This window comes from Liolophura sinensis, chromosome 1, assembly GCF_032854445.1.
Source record: "Liolophura sinensis isolate JHLJ2023 chromosome 1, CUHK_Ljap_v2, whole genome shotgun sequence".
In the NCBI taxonomy this organism is placed as follows: Eukaryota; Metazoa; Mollusca; class Polyplacophora; order Chitonida; family Chitonidae; genus Liolophura; species Liolophura sinensis.
In genome coordinates, this window is record NC_088295.1 from 4,096,769 (window position 1) to 4,119,489 (window position 22,721).

At 39.6% G+C, this 22,721-nt stretch overlaps 2 protein-coding genes across 2 annotated transcripts; one reads left to right on the plus strand and one right to left on the minus strand.

The window, feature by feature from the left end:
- Positions 1–4,405: 4,405 nt before the first annotated feature.
- On the plus strand, positions 4,406–8,667 carry LOC135480103 (ubiquitin-like protein ATG12). The gene is made up of 4 exons (XM_064759862.1): positions 4,406–4,691; positions 5,562–5,698; positions 6,068–6,130; positions 6,700–8,667. The coding sequence occupies exons 1-4, from the start codon at positions 4,568–4,570 to the stop codon at positions 6,757–6,759; spliced, it is 384 nt and encodes a 127-aa protein (XP_064615932.1). The 5' UTR covers positions 4,406–4,567; the 3' UTR covers positions 6,760–8,667.
- A 344-nt stretch (positions 8,668–9,011) lies between these two features.
- Positions 9,012–14,709, minus strand: LOC135481781 (cilia- and flagella-associated protein 52-like). Its single transcript, XM_064761484.1, has 12 exons — positions 14,535–14,709; positions 13,769–13,986; positions 13,424–13,560; positions 13,095–13,223; positions 12,366–12,465; positions 12,012–12,232; positions 11,730–11,790; positions 11,432–11,544; positions 11,020–11,168; positions 10,441–10,762; positions 9,921–10,158; positions 9,012–9,486 (listed from the first exon to the last, which is right to left on the minus strand). Exons 1-12 carry the CDS (start codon positions 14,593–14,595, stop codon positions 9,331–9,333), a joined length of 1,905 nt encoding a protein of 634 aa, XP_064617554.1. The 5' UTR covers positions 14,596–14,709; the 3' UTR covers positions 9,012–9,330.
- Between the last annotated feature and the right edge of the window lie 8,012 nt (positions 14,710–22,721).

Sequence of the window (22,721 nt, forward strand, 5' to 3'; positions counted from 1 at the left end):
GGTGGGAGGTCACATGACCTCCACACCCCAGCCTTGCCACGCGGCCCTTTGTTTTAGCCCCATTCCCTCCAAGACAGCCGAGCAGTCAAGACGTGTTTTGCCAAGATCACAGCCAGTCTTCATTCACACATTTCACCCAGGTAAGAATTTAACCCTTGTGGTCTCAGAACACTTCCATAAACTGATATATGTAATTGTTGTTACATATGCACTTATCTGACTGTGCCATATAGGATATATTATGCACATCTTTTTGAGTAATTTAAGTTATTACTTCGGGTAGTCATTCACGAGTTAGTGTGATCCCTGTAAAGAGATACACACATTCTAAAATGATTGGCTGAATAGCTTTCAGGAATTTACACTAAGGAACAGGTGGGATAACTGCTTCTCCCATCAACTTGTTTACAGTGAAAATATTTGGTTAGCTGTGTTAGTTTGGGATAAACCTCCACATTGGAACTATTAACCCACTTAAGTTCACTAGTTTTAAAAAGTGACCACTGTTTACTTAAATTAATCTGGAATTTAAGGATTATATGTATCAATTACTAGCTTTTGCCTAAACTTAACTTGATCTCCTAACTTCCAGTACAGATAGTTCCGCTTACACTGGTTAACACATGGTCAAGCCTAATTCCTTTGTTCCAGCTGATCATGCCAGCCTCCAGTAGCTACAGACGTGTATTACCCCAGTGTATGTAAGCAAGGTGGCAGCACATCTGGAATGGATTAATTTTACCTTGGCATCTATTGCCCCTGATGACCCCCGCTGGTTAATCTCATCCTATCAGCTCAGCCTTTATCGAGTGGCTAAACAAGATGGCTGCACCAGCAGTACACAGACCAAATGAAAACTCAGTACAATAGCAACCACTTGTAACTGTTCTGAGTTTTTGTATTTAGTTATGCCTCAGTGATTGTCCTAACACAACACAATCCTCAGAAATTATATATTACTGCAGATGCACATATACTGGAATTTATCATACTTTTGGACTTTGACATTTTGAGTCCAGTGTACATGTTCTCTATGGCCAGTCAGTAAGCATTTGTCATTATTGTTGATAGATACATATATATATATATAGATATTAACTTTGTATATACAGTCAATATGCATATGGGCTATCGCGTGGTAATATTGCGTTAAGTTTATAGATATTATCAAAATCCCCTGTCTTACAAGCATGTTGATGTTATATCGTCCGACTGATGTAGACCTGGTCAATTATTGTTCCCTTATGAGGAACTGCATACATATATCTCATTGATAAATGGTTATCATGTTTAAATGTTTCCGTCATAATTTGTTTTTCTGTCTAAATGCGCAATTTGACATTTTGACTACCTTAAGAACAAGGGTTACCAGCACATACCATACAATGACATGTCACATGCATCACATACATGTGGTTATCATGCGTGACCCGTATCATTGTTCCTCATGCGGTAACCGTTCTGGGTTGTACAATATGTATACAGCCCCTAGCATAAAAAATGTACCACTCAGATTATTATTGCATACACTAGTCTACACTATTGATTTGTAACCTGTATGTTAAATGATCGAAAGAGTAATTTAAGAATGTTGTGTTTTGGTTGGAGGTGAAGGTCAGCTGGCATAGACCAGCGTGTCTTGTTATATATGAGATATGACCTGGCATCATAAAATGCATTTGTACCCAGCATGTGGATACACTGAGTCATCTAAATTTCTAATGCGAGCCTGGCCCCTTATTGGCCTGGCAACGTACTCGACATTATGTTTAGATGCCTCTCTTAAACAGGATACCGATAGCCCTGTGACTCTTGGCCTCTCTAGTATTGACTATATTGCAATCATTGTTAGCATGATGTCACTTGGTTTCTAGATGTCATGCTTAAACGTTACATGCATTATGGTCTGACTGTCAGGCTGACTTCTCAACTTCAGCCTACCTTGACCTACATGTATGTGTACAGGTCGCTGTGTATACATGTGGACATACATGTAACATGTCTATTATGTAATTGGGTTAATAATCACGTCCAACACCTTAACTTGTTTAACTTACCTGTTATGATCATATGGCACTTCTATTAAGTCTTTGAAAGCTAAGTTCTAAATTATTTACTCATTAATACTTGAAAGCTCTTGTAGCTCTTCCCATTCCCTCCAAGACAGCCGAGCAGTCAAGACGTGTTTTGCCAAGATCACAGCCAGTCTTCATTCATACATTTCACCCAGGTGCTGTACCGTCTTGACTGCCAGACGTTACCCTCTAGGCTGCTTCTCCTTGTGAGTCCCTCAGCGGGAACACTGTCCAAACTCAGAAGGAAGGAAGGGAAGAAACATATTTACAGATACTCCTACTCTTATACTGATTACCTCTGTTTCACGTAATAAATTCTCAGGCTGTGGCGCTTGTGAAAACCCACCAGAGCATTTGCGTTTCTTTGTCCAGCATATATTTAACACTTGTTCCCCCAAATGCCAGTCAAGTGTCCACCCGACAACGTAAGATAGTCTCGCAGGTGATTCAACCGCAGACAAACAGGTCTTACAATCCGAAGGTTGCTGACAGACCTCCCAGTGTACGAGAGGAAACCAACATGGGCTGGACATAAACTCACACCGACTGCGTTGATGAGAGGCTCCTGATTCATCGTGCTGCGCCAGCACGCTAACGACTAGGCCACGAAGGCCCCTCAGTTTTAGTAGGCCTGTATACTACACAATACGCAAGATTATAGATGATGCGTCAGATGTTGTACATGTTGCAAAACTCACATTAATTTTTCTGAAACAGTAATTTTGAATGTGAAAGCAAATGCTTGTTCACCATCGCATCCCAGGCAAGTTGAGACATCTATCTTCGGTCATGTCAGACAACTTATGAACAGACTGCGCCGACTGATACCTGGAGTTCTAAACTATGCAACCATAGTCATCGCATCACTGTAAAAGACTAGGCTGTAATTTCATTAGAGAAATATTATAAATTATGGTATATATATAGAGACACTGAAAGATCTGCTTCACTCCTATTCAAACTAAACCACATGCATGCAGCTGCTTGGATGTCAAACACTCAAGCGAGAGCAAATGTTGGTAATACTGTGTAGACCGATATACCTGCAACAAAATCCATTTCCACCCTCAGTATACCATTTGCATACAACTGCTGTGCTACATTATTTTGCCTATATACATGTACATATACATTTGTTAAGAAACATTTTGTAACATATGGAGTTTTATGATTTTCTGTGTTGTAATATTAAAAATATTAATAATACTTATACTTGGGTATATTGCTTACGTAAAAGAAAACAAGTGCAGAATACGAGAAAATTGTAAACGATACATTTCCATGACATAGACATAGATGTGGTCTGAGTTCCTATTTAAATTTGGGGACAATATGCTGAGCATAGTGCTCAGTGCTGAGCGAAAAGCGAGTCACCAACAAGTACGACTTCTTAAAGTCTTTGGTATGAAGCTGTCCTGGTACATATGAAAGTCCTCCAAGATGCAAGCTACTATTTACTTTCACTTACCTGTTTTCGCTTTGACAGCTTTATTGCTTCGGACTCTAACTCAAGCGATTAAGTCAGTCAAATCTAATATACAGGATATAAGCTTCCGTGGTAAAATTAAACTTGGTATCAGCGGTCAGGTCAAAGGCTTTTTTTTTCTGAAATGAGCCGTTCAAAACTTATACATCATTTTATTCCGACTACAGTTTTGAACGTGTTGTTCTTATCATGGAATGGAGTATGACAGTTTGTCATACTTTGTACATGGGCATATTTAAATTTAAATATATGATCACTTAGACAACAGATGTTCAAGTCAGTTGGGCATGCAACAGGGCTCTACAGAGAAATGTCAAAAGGGCTAACAATGGCCATCGTTTAGAAGATTAGTGTAGAGTCAAGCACTAATAAAGTTCAGGATGCACACGAAATATTAAATGCTTGATAAATCCACAATAATACATAATTAATTAATGTACAAGTGTGATTAGAATCGTTGAGAGCTACTATGGCCAATGGCTTCCATTCAGATCAACTTGATAGTCATCAATAACCAAAGTTCTCAGTCATATCACAGCAATGTAAATAAGCCACCGTCCTCCTACATAGGAAGATAAATTATCCACCGTCCTCGTCATGGATGATTTTATTTTTATGATTGGTATTATTGTTATAATTTTTTTGTTTCTTGTAGATACAGAAATGCTTAAAATACCCAACTTTCTCATATTGCCCTGTACACACATCACATAACCTCACTAGTCTCGTACCTTGCCAAATTTCTGGTAAAGGGACGAGTTTTATGTTCCGTTCTGCTCATGGATGTCCGTTCCCCTCGTGGACAACTGGACGTGCTGCTCAAAACGTAGGCTGCGTAGGTAGGGATACACAGGGCACAACTTGTTTTGTTCTTCACTTCCTGTCACGAAAAACACATGCAAGTTGACATTTTCGTACATTCAGGTGCCCATTGCCAAATAATCTCGCCAGTCTGCAAAGGAAGAAGAATACGACCATAAATAGTTAACTGCTGAGATTACTGAATATGTCTGACGGGTCATTGGATCCTAAAGAGTCTGGGGAAAATTTGTCGTCTGCTTCGAGTCAAGTGACGGAATCCCAGCCTGACGTCGGCCCAACTAGTCCAAGTCACACGGCGAAACAGAAAGGTAATGACAAGTCCTAACCACACGACTAAACAGAAAGGTAATACTGACAAGTCAAAGTCACACAGTGAAACAGACAGGTAATGCCAAGTCTTAGTCACACGGCAAAGCAGAAAAATAACGACAAAGCCTGTTCACATGGAAAAACAGATAGGTAATGCCAAGTCCTTGTAACATGCCAAAACAGAAAAGTAATGACGAGGCCTAGACACAATGGCAAACCAGATAAATAAGGAAAATAAGCGTAGTCTTATAGTGAAACAGATTGGTTATGCCAATTCCTAGTCACACAGTGAAACAGAAAGGCAACGCCAAGCCCTATCATGCAGTGAAACAGATAGGCATTACCAAGTCCTAGTCACAATGCAAAACAGAAATGTAATGACGAAGCCTGTCCACATGGCGAAACAGAGAGGTAATGCCAAATCCTAGTCACATGGCAAAACAGAAATGTAATGACAAAGCCTGTTCACATGGTAAAACAGATAGGTAATGCCAAGTCCTTGTAACATGGCAAAACAGTAAAGTAATGACGAAGCCTGTCCACATGGTGAAACAGAGAGGTAATGCCAAATCCTAGTCACATGGCAAAACAGAAATGTAATGACAAAGCCTGTTCACATGGTAAAACAGAAAGGTAATGCCACATCCTAGTCACATGGCAAAACAGAAATGTAATGCAAAGTACTTGCCACACAACGAAACAGAAAAGGTAATGCCAAGTCCTAGACACACAGTGAAACAGAAAGGTAATGCCAAGTCTTAGTTACACTGCAAACCAGGAAGGTACACCTGTAATGACAAGGCTTAGTCACATGGTGAAACAAATAAGTAATGCTGACTCCTAGCCACTGTATATATTTTGATTTTTAGTGGATGTTCTCCTTAAGCCAGCTGGGGATGCTCCAATTATGAGGAAGAAAAAGTGGGCTGTGGAGAGAACCAAACAGATAGGATGGGTCTCAGAGTTTATAAAAAAGTATATCAAAAGTGACCCATCAGAGAGTCTGGTATGTCAGATTTCCATGTCCTTTTATTTACTTCAGACTCATGACTTCTCTATCTATAATCAGTATGTTGCCTCCTGTCCTCAAATTGAAATAATCTTTGGGGGGGGGGGGCACACGTTAACTAAGTAGGTAAATCAGTGTCTTTACCATCACATGCCTGAAGTCATCTAGAGGCCAGAGGAGTTATGGCCATCTAGCTTTGTGATGAACTTCTGAACATGATAAAGTAAGTGTAAGGACAGGATGATTTACTAAAACATTTAAATTTCTACTTTTGTTGTAATTCTAGTAACTGAAAAGATAGTGATACATATGATGTCAAATTTGAAGTAAAAACAACACCCCCTTTTGTATCTTTCTATTTTTCAGTTTTTATATGTAAATCAGTCATTCTGCCCATCACCAGACTCAGAAGTTGGAACTGTTTATGATGTGAGTGGAATTTTCTTCACATTTCAATTTTATGCTGGTGTTTGCTCTTCCCATATGGTATAGGACATTAATTATCTTGCAACAGGACAAGCGCTATGTTAAGTGTACTTTGTTCAGCCTTTAAAGGCACCTTCAAGATTTTCATGTACCATTAGGGGCTGGCTTGAAATTAATATTATGTTATGGAAGCAACCAAGTGGTCCCTGACTTAAGAAGTCACAGGCTCCAATCTGCTTGTAACACTTGCTGGTTTTGCTACAAGGAGGTTCTTTTTAGTCCGGGTGGTCAGACACCTGGCAAACGGCTGTCATTTTCTCCAAGCTTTCCACCTTTCTCCATTCAGTAACACCTTCAATTTATAGATATATAAATATTTTTGACTGAAAATAGAGGGTAACTTTATTCAGGTAATGTCCTTTATTTACATAGGGTCTACAATTTGCCTAGTGATAAAAATCTATAGTAGATTCAGGTGTCTTGTGGTTTAGTTTAATTTTAACTTTAGTTGGTCTATTTAATGTTAAATGGAACTGTATTCAGCCAACAGTTATTTTCTTGGTCTGTTGCAGTGTTTTGGAAGTGACGGAAAGCTTGTTCTCCATTACTGTAAAACACAAGCATGGGGATGAAGATGAAGTTAGAAGAAACATGAAGCATACGTATATCTTGGAATGAAACTGTATATACACTAAATATTATTGTACACGTATATATGATATGTATAATGAAGCATAGCTGTGTCAGAGGGAGAGTATTGGTCATATTTATTTGTGTAAAATCATATATCTAGTGGCAGAATTGAGCTTTCATCCTTTTATCTTGTCCAGCTCATCAAGATTGTGTCTTAATGGTATGTTTATCCTCTCCTTGGGAACTTCTGCCAGTAGCCAGAGGATGGTAGTGGGTTTCTTCCTGGTTTTTTTCCTCCCACCATCATGCTGGCCGGTGTTGTATAAATGAAATATTCCTGAGTACAGCATATACACCAATCAGGTAAATGAATAAATAATGACATGTTGGTGAATCAAGAAAGGTGAACTTAAACACATGTAAGTCCCAGATAGGTATTGGTCATAACTGGCTCTTTTCTCCTGCCTAAATACTCTGTGCTGATGCTCATGCAGTAAGCCAACTTTCTCAGAGCTTGGCAAATCTTTTCTTTCACAATTATTTAAAAAAATAATGATGTCTAGGATATAATGCCTCAAGAACTACGAGAAAAGTTCAAGACCATGGGCTGCATACATTCTGTTAAAAGAATTACACCACCTACCATCCGTACCCTAGATGACATAAAGTTTCGTCCACAAAACTCCATTTATAGAGGCAAATAAATGTCACATATTATTTTTGGTGCTGAAACTTTTCCAGGAGAGTATCATCTCATGCTCAAAGCAAACCTCAAAACACCTTTCTAAAATGTTTAGAGCTCTCAGAATGAGGAAAAATTGGCAAATTATTGCCGAAATTGATAGTCATTATGGGTATTAGTTAATGTAGCAACTCGCAGCCTTCACATGCCCATTGAAACTGTTGTGTGTTCAAATCCAGCTCTTGGTGTTTTGGCTTCGGCTTTGAGTCATTGGCTTCGTCAGGTACCGGACAAAGGTCGGTGGTTTATACTGGACAACCCAGTCTCCTCCACCTATGAAACTGATTGCTGTCTACAGTCACACAAGTGAAAAATTATTGTCAAGCATTTAAACACCAACCAGTCAATCAATACTTAATGTCACATCAACTTGTAGTTAAGGTATTCTCAGATAAAGCAAGATCACAATGCTGTCATCAGTCGTCAGCTGTAGTGCATATGTGAGCAGAATAGCCCATTGCTGGCAGAAAGTCCTCGCCAATTTTAGGGAGGCTTGTATTGTAATGTTTCCTACTAACCCCCCCACCCCCACTTCTTCCCCTAGCTAGCACTAGAATCACAACAGGAATGTAATCTTAGGCAACCAACTTGAGTGCAGTAATTCCTTGTTATTCTTGTAATGACAAATTCAGAAATAAAAAAAGAAATATATGGATTATGTACAGAAAGCAAATTAGCTTGTGTAGTTCTGAATTTCTATCAATTCATAGCATTTATACTAGCTACTATTTGTCCGTGAATGTCAGTGGAAAGGTCTCTTCCAAAGGATTGCCATGAGCTGGCATGGGGATTTCCCTGTTACCTGAACAGATCTCTTTCTCATACTGAACTCCTGAGGAATGTGAATGTTCCTCTGTGCCTGTTACCGGTATAAAAGTGTTCTTGTTTTGTATGTATGATTGAATTTAAATACACGTAAGTAAATACTGATACCGCTTTCTTCTGGTTGTTTTCATAACAAGATACTCAGACTTAACAGTTGGCATCATTGTTTGGTTCAGGTTTGTGTCTGGGATTTTCACTCCATTTGGAGTGATTTTCTTCTAGTTCAGAATCAGCCCAGTTTTTTCATTTTCCCATGAACATGATTACTGTCATGAAAGTAAAATTTCTTTGAAGAGTGTGGAAAACACTTGTCAGTGGCAAAAGTGTGTTACGAGGTGCATCCCAGCTGCATTAAACACAGATCTACTCGGCATTCCCTGCATTAACTTCTTGATTGTTAGATCACTAATAAAACTAATAAACCAAAAGACTGTATGCTGATCAAGCAGTCGTATTGTTTCTTCTGCGTTGTGAGTTTGAAGGCGGCTGTTCACTTCTTTCACATTTCTGTTTTCACCTGCCCTTTCAAAGATGGATTATCCACAGGCTGAGAATAGACATGGTTGAGTAGATCTGAATGTATGCAGATTGGGCTCATTCTTGTCTAAGAAAAGGTCGAATCAGTTGTTCAAGGTAACCCCATTTGCACTGGGCAAGAAGTGCACAATATCAACAAAAGGTGGCTTGACATGGATTATTTCCTTTATTTTGTACAATACAGAATATTACAGTAATGTCTGAAAACGTGGTCAGATGTTCAGTCTGAGGCATGTTGCAGACACATCGCTCTCAGTGGTTGATGAGACTTTGCTGTGAAGGTGTCGTAATATATATATATATATACATACAGGAGTAGCGAGAGAATGGAGTAACACAGATAAATACATATCTATATACAGCATACCAAAGTCTCGAATCTCTTCACTGAACAGTTAAGAGAAAATGCTTTTTTAAAGTTGAAGTGTAATTAATTTTCCCCTGATACCCCATTTCTGTGAACTGTTTATGCATTTCTTTGTGGGAACTTCCACCTTAAGATGGCTCCGTCTGTGCTGACACTGACAATGAAACGACTGGCAGGGCAGATCTTGATCTTTGTGATGTTTCCACTGTGACCAATGCCGACATGAGTTACTTCCCCTTCATTATAGTTCCAAACCTGTACAACAAAGTACATGTATACTAGTATTAGGTATATCGAGAACAAAGCGTTGGTCAGAGTCATTCATGATGGGTTGATATAAGTGTACCTAATAGCATTTTATCGAATGAAGAATGACTGAGAAACATCTGTCATGTTATTGCTTAGGTCTGATATTTGGTAAGCTTGGCCGGCTCAAATCAGATGACATCTGAGCCCTTTTCTATGCCCACTTTCAGAAAACGTCGAAACTCATCAATTCTTAATTAATAACTGTAACTTTGTTGATAAATAATGTTGCCATACGATAACCCTCAGAAAACATCATCTACTCAAACCTGATTTACAACTTTTATGAAAGTGTGCCCAGCCGAGCCCAAGCCAATACAAGTGAGGTGACCTGTTCAAATCCAGTTTACACTGGGTGGGCTTTGGTTGCTTTAGGTCTTTACCTTGATCAGTTTATCATCTCCCCCTGTGACAAACTGGTTGCCTTCCCGGGAGATGTCCATAGCGTTGACCGAACCGGACTTAGAGCCCTCCAACTCTCTAATCATGGAACCATCAAAGATTTCCCAGTAGCAGATTTTGCGGTCCGTTCCACTGGTGATCATCTGACACTCCTCCGCACCATAGCACACACACTTGAACAATGTATTGGCAAACATAATTTGTTTCCTCACAAATCTCCTGAAAAACACATCATGAATGACTGTAAGTGACGTTGGCCAAAATGAATGGTAACTCTGTAACCTACATTTAAGATTTTCCATCACTTAAGGGCGTAGTTCTTGTAATTCAACCTCTTGTAGTACATAATTCAGTTTGGAACTCAAAAGAGCCTTACAGTAAATGTTACCTAAATCTTTACCCGATTCAAAGTCCCATCAGGGCCAAGATTAAGACAGGGTTACACTTTTGTGATAAGGAAAATGGCTCTCAGGGAGCCACCCACTCAGCTGATGATCTTACTCTAGATCCCAGACAATGCAGGTTCCATCTGTGCTGGAGGACACACATTCCTTGTCTTTTGTGGTGATCTTGATGGCTGTCACCTTGCCCTTGTGCTCCTTCATGGCCTCTACCAGCTTGGTGGTGATAGCTGGTCCTTTGGGGCCATAACCATTGATGATGTTCCATACCCTCACTTGCCCTTCACCCCCTCCACTCACAATGGAATGGCCATGAGAGGCACATGCAATGGCTGTCACCCCCTTGTTGTGAGCGTCGTGAATTGTGAACATTTCTTTTCCAGTTTTAGGGTAAAATGCTCGAATCTTCCCATCATCCCAGGCTACAACATAAGACCATACATGTGATCAATCCGTGGCAAATGATGATGAAATTTTCAACAGCAGCTTCTCCCACATATATCACCATAATTAAATGTCGTTATTGCCTACCAGCTTTAAGCCATTTAAATTCAGGACAAGTGTACAAATAACATAATAATAGTGAGGAACTATCTGAACATTGCCACAGTTGGTCAGTATTCTTACAGTCAGACAAATAAATAAATTTTAGTGTAGAGTAAAAGAGGCTAGATCTTACCACTGATGAGTGTCTTGCCATCCTGCGCCAGACAAATGGCGTGGCACTCCATGTTGGGCACTTTGATTCTCAGTAACTCATCACAGGTATCTGTCTGCCACACCCTGATGTCTTCCTTCCCACAGGTCAGGAACAGTTCAGAGGCTCCCCTACACAACATAATAACAGGTACAGATACAATGTTACACCACACCCGCATGGCAGATTATCTAGGGCTATTACAAAAGGCTTACAGTTCCAGAAGCAATGTTCATGCTTTGTGAACAGAGTAGTTTAATTTGGAAGGTGACAGTTAACTGGCTATTTCCTATGAAGAACTACATGAAATACTAATTTTGTTTTTTCTGGTGTCACTTGCATGCTAGTATTGAAATGGTCACAACTTCTTATGAGAGACTCAGATGAAACTTACGGAGGGAATATGATGTCATTAACAGCTGTGGAGTGCCTGGTCCCAATCATCTCATGTGAAAACTCCGAGTAGTTAAATCTGTATATATGTGATTTGTCTGTGCCAACGAAAAACTGGAACAGAAGAAAGAAGAGTAAGCATGTATTTATCAACAGTTATTCCATACATGATTTGTGATGTGCAAATAGCAAATTGTAGGCACTAGTTTACAATGTAAAACGACATGTCAATTCAGTAATATCTTTATCAGAGTGTGTTTGTTAGGCTTGGTGGACATGTGAATGTTAATTGCTTTTACCTGGTGACCAGAGCCTCTCAGTGTAATCGATGTGACAGCGCCATGGACCTTCTGCTGCTTCCTGTGGTTAAGAACAAAGGCATCAACAATAAGACAATTGCTTATATAAACTGTAGGAGAGAAAAAAAATAAAAAGGCCTAAAATACATAAAAGAAAGAAAAAATGCACCAGATTTACGGCAGAATAGGAATATTTAATCAAATTACCAACTTGGTATTGTACTCCACTAACATTCAGGGCTAGGCATTTGTAACTTGTTATTTACATGTGAAAGTACTTACCCCTGCACACGTTTCAGTTTCTCCCCCTTGACCACAGCGACTGTGCCATCTCCAGCTCCCACAAGTACCTCCCCAGTCTTCAGCAAGGCCAGAGCTGTTACTCCTAGACTAAACTTGTCTTTTGGGGGACCGTCAAACTGGTAGAGCTTAGTCTTTACATTTACACTAATGATATCACCGGTTGTTGTTCCACAGTAAAAGAAGCTGTCATCAGATTTCATCTGTGAAATAGAAGAAAACAGAATTAAATTGCATTTCTGTTTCATTCAGCAATTTTTGGACTGACACACTGGAACAAATGTGTAATGTGTGTGTTGCTTTTGCTCTATTTTTATGTGACACCTAAATGCTTACCTGAATGCATTTGATTTTGCGTTTCAACTGGCCCATGTTGACGTCAGTAGCACGTACTTTTCTGTTGTCCAGGTCTAGGTCCCATACTCTCAAAGTACAGCTGAATAAAAAGTGAAATTAATTAAAATGCAGTTTTTACTGAACTTTAAAAATCTGATAATTTTCTAGAAGATGTGATAGTCTAATCTGTCAAAGTGTCCCACCAAGTGTTTGTTCGATAAGGACTTGAATGATGTAAATCATTGATGTAAAACGTTTATGTATCTAAATGCTAAAGTAAATAATCAAGATAAAGCTGTTTTCTGTTGAGTGAGTGAGTGAGTGCTTGGGGTTTAACGTCGTACTCAACAATTTTTCAGTCATGTGACGAAGGAATCTTTAGGGTGCATGTACGTGTAATGTGCCTCCTTGTAGCAGGACGGATTTCCACCGCTCTTTTATTTAGTGCTGCTTCACTGAGATGACTTACCGAAGGCAAGTAAGCCGCCCCGCCCAAGCCATTATACTGATACAGGTCAACCAGTGATTGCACTATCCCCTTCATGCTGAACGCCAAGCGAGGAAGTTACAACTTCCTCTTTTAAAGTCTTAGGTGTGACTCGATCAAGGATTGATCCTGGATCTACCGGTCCCGAAGAGGACGCTCTACCAAATGTGCTATCCGGGCCGGTTGTTTTCTGTTGTGTGGTGATGATTAACAAATAGATGTTGTGACCGTGCAGTACTCACTCTCCTCCAGTGACAAAGACATTGTCGTCATTGTTAGAGTAGCAGATACAGGTGGTTGTACCAGCACTCTTCACCTGAGCAGGGGAGCCACAGATAGCATCCTTCTTATCAATACTCCACACCACAACACTGAAACAATATAAAATGTACATTACAATGATTTCTAACTCAAAATTCATACAAATTATTAATACAGCGTTTAAAGTCCAGAAGATTAGCAAATGCAAAATTATGAAGATTCTCACTCATGGGCAAGATATAATCGTTTGTACATGAAAATTCAACTGCAACAAGTGTTATCCTGGTGTAGTAACCGTAGCAGCCTTTACCTGCCATCATCCTGACCACCCAGAGACACCAGGTATTTGTCATTTGGGGAAAAGGCCAAAGCCTCCACGTTGTTTTTGTGAAGGACAAGACGGCAGTACAGCTCTCTCCTCTCAAAGTCCCAGATAATTATATCAGCCTGTAAGACAAAAAATATGGTGAACTGGTGTTTAACATAAGTTGGCAAAAATCTCAAAAGTGCAAAAGCAAACTGAAATCCTGTGCAGTAGTCTGGTCAAAGGCTTACAAGATTTAACGGTGGTCAAATGAAATAACATGGAAAAAGTTGTAACTGAAAGGCATAACATTGATTTAACAGAAACGTAATTCAAAAGCTAAATTCTTGCCTTAAATCCCATGTATGTGATTTGCCCGGAGGCCAAGAATCGCCCACTCTTGGAGACAGCAATGCAGGACACATCATTGGTGTGACCTGTCAGGAACTCTTGCTTTCTCTTTCTTGGTCCCTTCTCATCAGAGATCTCCTCAATAATAACCGTACTACCCAGAGGGTAGATAAAATGTTGTCTGTCAGGATGCACTATAAGCCCAGAGGGAACCTGACCTGAAAACAACAACATGGTATATACATTTATCAGCTAGTGTATTGACGAGTTACTTCAAAATACATATGTTTCACTTTCTACACAACATGTAGTATAAATACAATGAGACAGGGTTAATTCCTTGTACAAAATAACACTGAAATGGTGCACTAGTCCAAATGTACGCTCCAGCTACTTACAGATCATGCAACTTCACAAAATTAAATTTTGTCAACAAGGAATGTGTATATAAACTGATACTGTGACTACACATTCCCATAGTGACAAATGTCGGTATAGAGGCCCAACGGTAGGACTACATGTAATGTTAAAGTATCAACAATCTCCAACTAATTTTAAATGTATATGTTTCCCAGTGCAAACTGTTATTTTGTCAAGTTGGACTTGCAATATCATGCTACTTGTGGATAACAATTTATTACAACGTACAGAACAGTTTCATTAGTTACAAGGAAAGGCACATTTATCTACAATAATAAAATCACTACGAACGGCTGACAAGATGGTTGAAACTGTTCAGAGCTTTTTGACCCGCTAAAACACTTACCACAGAAGCCAATAGTGGCTTCAAGTTCCAATTTGTCAACGTCAAACTGTGTGTCTGGCATCTTTACTCCACTGGGTTAAGTTCTGCACTAAAATTATCCCTGATGGGTTTTTATACGACTTCAATTCTGCCTTTCAGCGCTGACACTCGCACCACGGCGTCGAGTTTATTTCAACGGTTACCACGGACAACCAATATGGCGGTGTTGTCAGGTAATGCGCCGCGTCAAGGGGGGGTAACCGTGCATCCCAAAACATGGTCAGACACGATCGCATCTGAACATGTACAGGCTACCGGTAAGCCCTGAAGCCTGTGGCTGTGTGATCGCCCGTAGTTTTATACATGTCATACATAAACATACCCCTATAGAGCAAGGTCGACTGGTAGAGTCATTTCGACGAAAACTGATTTATAAAGGAGCGCAATCTTTATATGGCTATGCCTGCATCGTACTGGTGATAAAATGCCTGTAGGCCTATAAGCAAGCAATTGATACAGTTGGCTTGTAGACTTTTAAAGTAAAACATTGAACTATGATTTTAGGATTAATTTTTGGAAGTTAAAATTTGTTGATCGCTAAACCCGTATTTATGACGTAACTTAATTCTTAAGCTTAAAGGACACATGGAAGGTTTTGGTTTTATTTCATAATGTGCAGATTAGCATGTGTTATTTAATATACAACAATACAAACAAATTTTTCAGCTTTTACTTTTGGGGTAAAAATTTCAACGCCAGCTGTCAGTCCGGAAGTTAGGTAGCTTGCAACGAATACAACAATGATCTCTGTTTAAAAGAACTCTGTGGGGGACAGACCGAACGGGTCTGGCCGAATGGGGGCGGAGGTGTTGGGAACAGACCGAATACCGGCGGGTGTAGGAGCGCGGAGGGGCGCCAAGTTGGTGTGAAGAAGCCATGCAGTATTTGTGCATCACCCAACTCTGGGCACTTCGGAGGTGCTCACGGAGTTCCAAGCAAGATCAACGATGACGTAATTTCTGAAAAAAATCAGACCGTTCACGGAAAATATGCATAATATAGAGGGTTAATTAACAGGTATAAAAATACGCCCAACATTAAATTTTTTAAGAAAAATTCTGGGGCATACTTTTCTTCATTTGGCATAGAAACATAATCTTTGTTTTATACTTCCTTTTCATGTATGGAAAACATTTTAATTGTAGCTGTTTTGGAATTCAGTTTGAGTTAAGTTTTAAGGCATTTGATAAATAGAAGATATAGATTTACACCTCCATGGCTTTAGACTTAACTTTATGAACGAAGACATTTACAAGTCCAGAGTCGGACATTTCCTTATCAAACATTAGAATTTGGATATCTGTATAAAAGCCAGAGTGTATACATGTACAGGCTAACAAGTGGACGTCACTGAAATCAGGACTCTCTTCCCGGGTTCTTCCACCCTTGAGCATGGGAGCGATTATATTAATCACAGATATGCACACATACATGTACGCGCAACGAATACTTTTGTTTATTTACGTGATTGGCGTTTTATGTCGTACTCAAGAATATTTCTCTTATACAACTTCGGCTAGTATTATGGTGGGAGGAAACCGGGCAGAGCTCGGGGGAAACCCACAATCATCGGCAGGTTGCTGTCAGTCCTCACGTACGACCGGAGAAGAAGTCAGCATGAGCTGGACTTGAACTCAACATGTAGCATTAGCGGGAGGCTCCTGGGTCATTGCTCCCTCCCCCTCCTCCCCCGCAACCATAATTAAAAGTGTTTCCGCATTGTTTAAAAATTTGTTACATATGACCTGCGTTTCCCAACAGTTAACTTATTAGTCACAAATTAGGCGTTTATTGTTGACTTTAACGGTACAAGTATTAGAATCGTTAAGCTATTTATTCTCAAGATTTAAACTGAAATGATATCTTTAACAATTCATGATACACCCAACGTTGTGACAGAAATGGAATATTGAAATTATAAGTTAAGGCAACACTATCTAGAGTGTTATAAACTTAACACTTTGCTAAATGTTTAGAAAATGTTATGATCTATTGATATTCGTCTTATAAATGTTGAAAATCATGCAGATTAACAAAATGTTACATTTTGTAAACATTAAAATTGTAACATTTAAACGTGTTGACATTTTAACAGTTGTGTTTAAAGAGGGCTCTTTCCAGATAGAGGGCAAATTCTGCGGCTAAAATTAGAGACCACTGCGGGGATTCGAACCACGATTGAGACGCCCATGTCTGCTATCCCCGAAAAATCATGTCCCATGTTACAATGCAGGCCCCGCTGACTTGGTTTGGTCAATACATGAGTATTTTTGTCTCTTAAACATAAGAACAGATGTTATAATGAGATGAAAGAGTGTCCAAACTTATTTGCAGATAAAGTCTTCAATATTTTTTTCCATTTTTTTTCAGGAGAAAAGGGTATTTAAAAATCATACTCATGATGAGTATGTGGGACGACCTATTAGTATTTATCGTCGTTGCATAATAATGTTCCAGATAAGGATATGATGCATGTCTAATAATTTTATTTGAATGTAAATTTGTGACTTGTATGCAAACATATGAATGTAATCTGAATTATGACAATATTTATGAATATATTAAAAATATAAAATGATCACAGCCCTCATTTATAACATTATTACACGAAGATTACATATACGAAAGGTGGTCACAGATACCCACCATACAATGATTATTTTAAGGTGTCTTTTTCTCTATAAAGAAAAATGGAAAAAAATATTGAAGATCACATTTACGACTAACTTTTAGAAGTTTTCATCTAAACTTCATGTAATCTTATCTTTTCTCCACCTTTAAGGCTGGAAGAAACTTTAAAGTAAAGAAAGTGTCATTCTGCCAACACTCGCACAAAAATACGCGCGCAGCACGAGATCCAGCTGAGATTCAGTCGAGATTCAATGTACAACGCGAGATATACAGTCGAGTTTTTGTTCCAGAAACCGCCATTCACCCAATCTCATGGTTTTCTAAAGTAGGGCGCTAATCTGGCCAGAATGTCGTGCTGTTTTCCAAATCTCGTCCTTATGTCGTGTGTCGTCCAATTGTCGCAAGGTTCTGACGAGCATAAGATTATGAGGGACATTCTCAGGAGATTAAGTCGAGAATCAATGCACTTCGCGAGTTTTGGTGAGATTCAGTCGAGATCCGTTCGAGAAATGAAGGACGGACCAGCATTGAGTCAATAACACCAGATAGAGACTCAGGCGCGAGATTTACACAAGGCTCGCCACAGAATATCGTTGAAGTTTGGTTGGAATCTCGTTAGAATATGTCACATTGTCGTTCTAATTTCGACTGAATATCGACTAAATCTTGACGTGTCGTTAATTCAGATATCGCTATTCCTGGTTTGAGAATGTGTAGGAGAGAGCATGGTCGCTGTAGAAAAGACCCGGAATATTGATAGCCTCGTTTTATTCGCAAGGACTCCAACGTTTCGAAAAAATGAAATACACAGCAATTTATTTCTGCCATTTTTTAAGGATACATATGTGTAAATAGTTACTTTGGTTCAAACTCTTACAAACGGACATAATCTATACTAAACAGCTGGTGGCTTAACTGTAAGAGCGTCCCAAATGAAGGTGGGACACCTGAGATCCAACCCTGCTCGGGTCACGCCAAAGGCTTTAAACGTGGTACTTGTTTGTGCTCAGCACTGAGAGGTTAGAGCAAAGAAACAGGCCTGGTTGGCCCGGTGTCAGTATAATGTGACTGCATGCGTGAGGTTTCATGGATTCGCTCTGAAAATGTCCTATGACTGAAAATTGTTGAGTACGACATAAAACCCCAAGCATACTTATATGCATACTTCCGTCTTAACTGGTCATGTGATCGAACTACCGGTGGTCAATTAGTCCATTCCGGTTTACCTAGGAGATTTGAAATGAGAGTTAATTCCTTATTACTTACGCACTGGTCGAGTGGTAAACGTGATCGTTAATCTCCATTGATGCGTAGGCTACATGTTCGTGTGCCTTATAGTTTCTTTGAAGTAAATAAATCTTGACAAGGTCTAGTACCATGTAACAGGGCGTGAGGCAATCTGATGTTGGCAACATAGGGACTGAAGCACGCATAAAAGGCGATCAATGTGGAACGTTTCACCATACAGGCCATGTTTTATGCTTATGTTTTCCCTATGTTTTATGCCTATGTGTGAAAGAGAAAGCTAAAACATGGTTCATCATACAAACAACTGAAAACTATGCATAAAATACATTCAATTATTTTTTCAGATTTTTTGAAGAGGTGTTAAAAGGCATAATATTTAATATTTAATTACTACGGTGGGCTTAAGAACCATACTGACGGTATCTAGGAACTCCGACGTCACATCACTTTTTTTCCTGATGTTCACCAGAAGAATGGAATTTTACGAACGTTATTGCAGTAATTACATGTATTTACTAATAGATAAAAGACTCATTATAACGTTCAGTGTCGTGATAAGAGTTGGGTAAACTTCCCGTGACGCCAGAGTTCCTGACCTGATAGTATAGCTTTTAACTTTTTTTTTCACAAAAATCTAACCCCCCCCCCCCCAAAAAAAAAAATGAAAGTATATTTTCGCAAAGTTTACGAGATCTATTTAGTTATACCTAAATAGAGATCTTTTCCTTTAAACCTGGACTTACAACTACAGCATTGGTGAGAGGCTCTTGAGGCATTGTGCTGCCCTAGCCACGCTAACCACTTGACCAACGGAGCACACCCCGACCCCACCCTCTGGGTGGAAAGAGTGCCTCTGTCACCGTATCACAGACACGGACCAACCACTGCGGTCTTTGTTGTCTCCTTCAAGCCCATTGAATCTGTATGTATTAAATGCCAGTAATTATACGTGTATGCAGTCTTCATTTCCTATATTCATAGACCGCGTCGGTAGCCTATAATAGTTAGACTGTCCGCCTCGAAGTTGGAGAGATTGTCGGATTAAAACCCGCGTAGGGCCATATCAAAGGACGTTTAAAATGGTACTGGTTGCTGCAGTTTGTTGACTGGAGAAAGTCACGCATATGGTTAGCTGCATGGTTAAGAAACCCCAAATGTAAAGATAGGGAAAGGCTTAAGAAAACCAATAGTGTTATAGCTGTTTGGAAAACCAAACAAGATTACTCGAGAAAACCGTAAGGGTTAACTCTTGTTGCTGATTAGCTAACATGACAAAACCAAACAGCTGATTTAGAAAAGATACCTTGAAATGAAGCTTTATTTATCTGCTTTTGAAATTAAACCGGCGTAGGTCATGGGGAGGAAGTAATTAGGATTTAAAAATGATATAACAGAACCCGTTCACTGAAACCCACCAGGAAACATAATAGCAAACAGAACAAGGGTTCCCTTGGGAGACTCTTTGGGAGAAGGGTAAAACCAGGGGACGTGAAACTCCCAAAATGTTATTTTGCAATCTCAAGAGAATTCTTAAATGAGTGATCAATGAGGAATTTAACCTTATTTTAACGTATACTAACCACGTGGATAGAAGAGTACTCATGGCTAGTTGATTAGTTGTGAAATTTTAATCACCCAAACCTCGCTTCGGCTGTTGTTTTTTTTTTTGTATGTGTGTGTGGGGGTGGGGGTGGGGAGGGGGGAGGGGGGTGGGTAATCTATAACAAATAGAACCAAAGTGCAATCCATGTCATGTAGAAAGTGTGCTATATTATTCTCATGATTGTGTGATAACATACACAGGGAGGTACAAACGCCCACATAGTTTTTTTTTTTTTGTCATTAATATGATATTCACGACTGATATGCCCACTCTTATGTATCAAAGAGGCAAGGTCCCCAAGACATTGGTTGAGATTCTTGTCAAAAGTTTATTTAGCATAAACTTTCCCACAAAGACATAAAATGTATGCACGGCTTGATACGTGAACATGAACAAAGACTTAAATACTAAGTAACAGTTGCAGACATGGCTTTCGCAACAGGTTGCAACGTTAGCAGCATACTGATCAGAAAGATAACTTATCATTTGGGCACGACACAATAATACACTTTAGCACAGTATCAATGGCTCTCATCAAGATATGATGCTCTATACTTCGATCTCGGAACAAGTACAATGTCACGGATGGTATTCACAACTGGCTGCTTCAAACTTGTGTGTAATAATGAGGTCGTTTAGAGTGGGCTGCTGGGAAGATCATGTCCCAATGGTCTTTGGATTCGTTAGTCTCTGAAATCGAGGTCCTTCATCTTCTCAAAAATCTTCCCAAGTCTGAATACATAACTTTGGCCAGGACAAAGCTCACTCAGTATTAACCCACTGAACACTCACTTAATTGGCCAGTCACTGTGGCGCTGGACGATAACACCGACTTCTTCGTATTTGAACCTCCATAGGGACCTGGGCGATAGCTTGTCCACAATTTGCGTGGGTGCCAGTTAACATTCAAGCAAAGACTGTATCGTCTACATTCCCCAGCTGTCACGGACATCTGCTGGTGACGTGTCATAGAGTCAGAGAATGCTACATATCTCAATTTTCTGCGTTCACAATTGTTATATCTCCGGGGTTTGTGTGGACAACTCTTTTACAGAAGCCGAGATAGTACAAACTCCATCGTCTGACGCGTCCGTTCGCCACTGTCCAATACGTACGTCGGGTGGCAATTGATATTCTTCACGGTAACAAATTCCTTCTTCATGGTCACCGTTCGCGCCCGATGGTGCGCAATGACACACAAACTCCCGTTATTCACGAGGACAGTTATGTCGGATTCCGTGACAATGTCTTCGTAGTGTCTTTGTGTATTTAGTTCCAATGGGCGTAAATTAAAGGTTACAGAGATGTTCTGTGCTTGATAGTCGAGGCTTACACATGGCGGCATGTTGGGTAGATAGGCACAGTGATCAGAGGGCCAGACATCTGGTAGCTTATACACGCTCAAGGGACCTATTCTGACCACATATAGCTAGTGTTTGGCCTGCTGACTTATAGTTTTTCACATCTTCTTGTTTTTGCAACATAACCACTCGCATTAACGTATCCGCTTTCCTGTGTATTTAACACCCAGATAGTATATACACGTATAACAACTGTGCACGACGACCACACTTGGGTAACTGTATAGGGTGAGATTGTACCACGATCACAACTTTGCAACACTCGTAATCAACATTATATAAAGGTCACAACTTTGTAACACTCACAATCAATATTATATAACGATTACAACTTTGCAACACTCGTAACCAACATTATATCACGATCACAATTTTAATTCTCGTAACCAGCATTATAGAACGGCCACAACTTTGTAACACTAGCAATTAATATTATTTAACGGTCACAACTTTGTAACACTCGTAACCAATTTTATATAACGGCCACAACTTTGTAACACTTGTAATTAACATTATATAACAATCACAACTTTGTAACACTCGTAATCAATATTATATAACGAAGGCAACTTCTTAACATTCAACGTAACATCGTGTGCAGAGTAAAGACCGGCATTTATTGGTTTCGCTACACAAATAGAGGGCCTACTGGATAGGCGTATCTAGTCGTAAATGGGCTACTTACGCCTACTTTGGGGACATAGACATTTTCTCTTTTCATAACTCGATACATTCACAAATAATCCATATCCATTAAGTCACTATAAAGACGTCTTAAAAGGGACCCTGGAGCGGAATTGCTCGGATCTACTTTTATACAATGCTGACCGATTCCATCTGCCGCAGTCCATTTTACCCGTGCATTCTTATGTGTCAGTCATCCCCTGATGCTAAATGTCCCTGTAAGTGACCGTTGATATTCTGCATTTTCTCCAAGGGTATCTCCCTACTTTAACACAGAGACGTCGTGGCGTCTGATAGCCTCTTTGCTACATAAACGTGCATACAGCTGTAATGTCCGTGGGATAAGTCGGAATGATCTCATTTAAATGTGTGATGGATGTGGTCACTGGGTTTGATGGATTTTGACTTTGGTTGATTTTGTTGGTGGCTTATGGCGGAAAAGTGTGAAGTGACGGTATTTACAGGGACGTAACGCTTAATGGTCTTGCAGTGAATGGCTGGTATTTACAGCTGTAACGTTTAATGTGTTTGTAGTGAATGGTTGGTATTTACAGCACTGTAACGTTTAATATGTTTGTAGTGAATGGTTGGTATTTACAGCACTGTAACGTTTAATATGTT

Excerpts from the sequence above, each read along its gene's own strand:
- LOC135481781 (XM_064761484.1), bottom strand. The coding sequence starts at position 14,595 with ATGCCAGACACACAGTTTGACGTTGACAAATTGGAACTTGAAGCCACT. Across the intron at positions 13,224-13,423 it reads GGTGGTCAGGATGATGGCAG|TGTTGTGGTGTGGAGTATTG; the intron begins GTAAAGGCTGCT and ends ATATTGTTTCAG. Across the intron at positions 11,791-12,011 it reads AAACTGAAACGTGTGCAGGG|GAAGCAGCAGAAGGTCCATG; the intron begins GTAAGTACTTTC and ends TCTTAACCACAG.
- LOC135480103 (XM_064759862.1), top strand. The coding sequence starts at position 4,568 with ATGTCTGACGGGTCATTGGATCCTAAAGAGTCTGGGGAAAATTTGTCG. Across the intron at positions 4,692-5,561 it reads TCACACGGCGAAACAGAAAG|TGGATGTTCTCCTTAAGCCA; the intron begins GTAATGACAAGT and ends TTTGATTTTTAG. Across the intron at positions 6,131-6,699 it reads AAGTTGGAACTGTTTATGAT|TGTTTTGGAAGTGACGGAAA; the intron begins GTGAGTGGAATT and ends GGTCTGTTGCAG.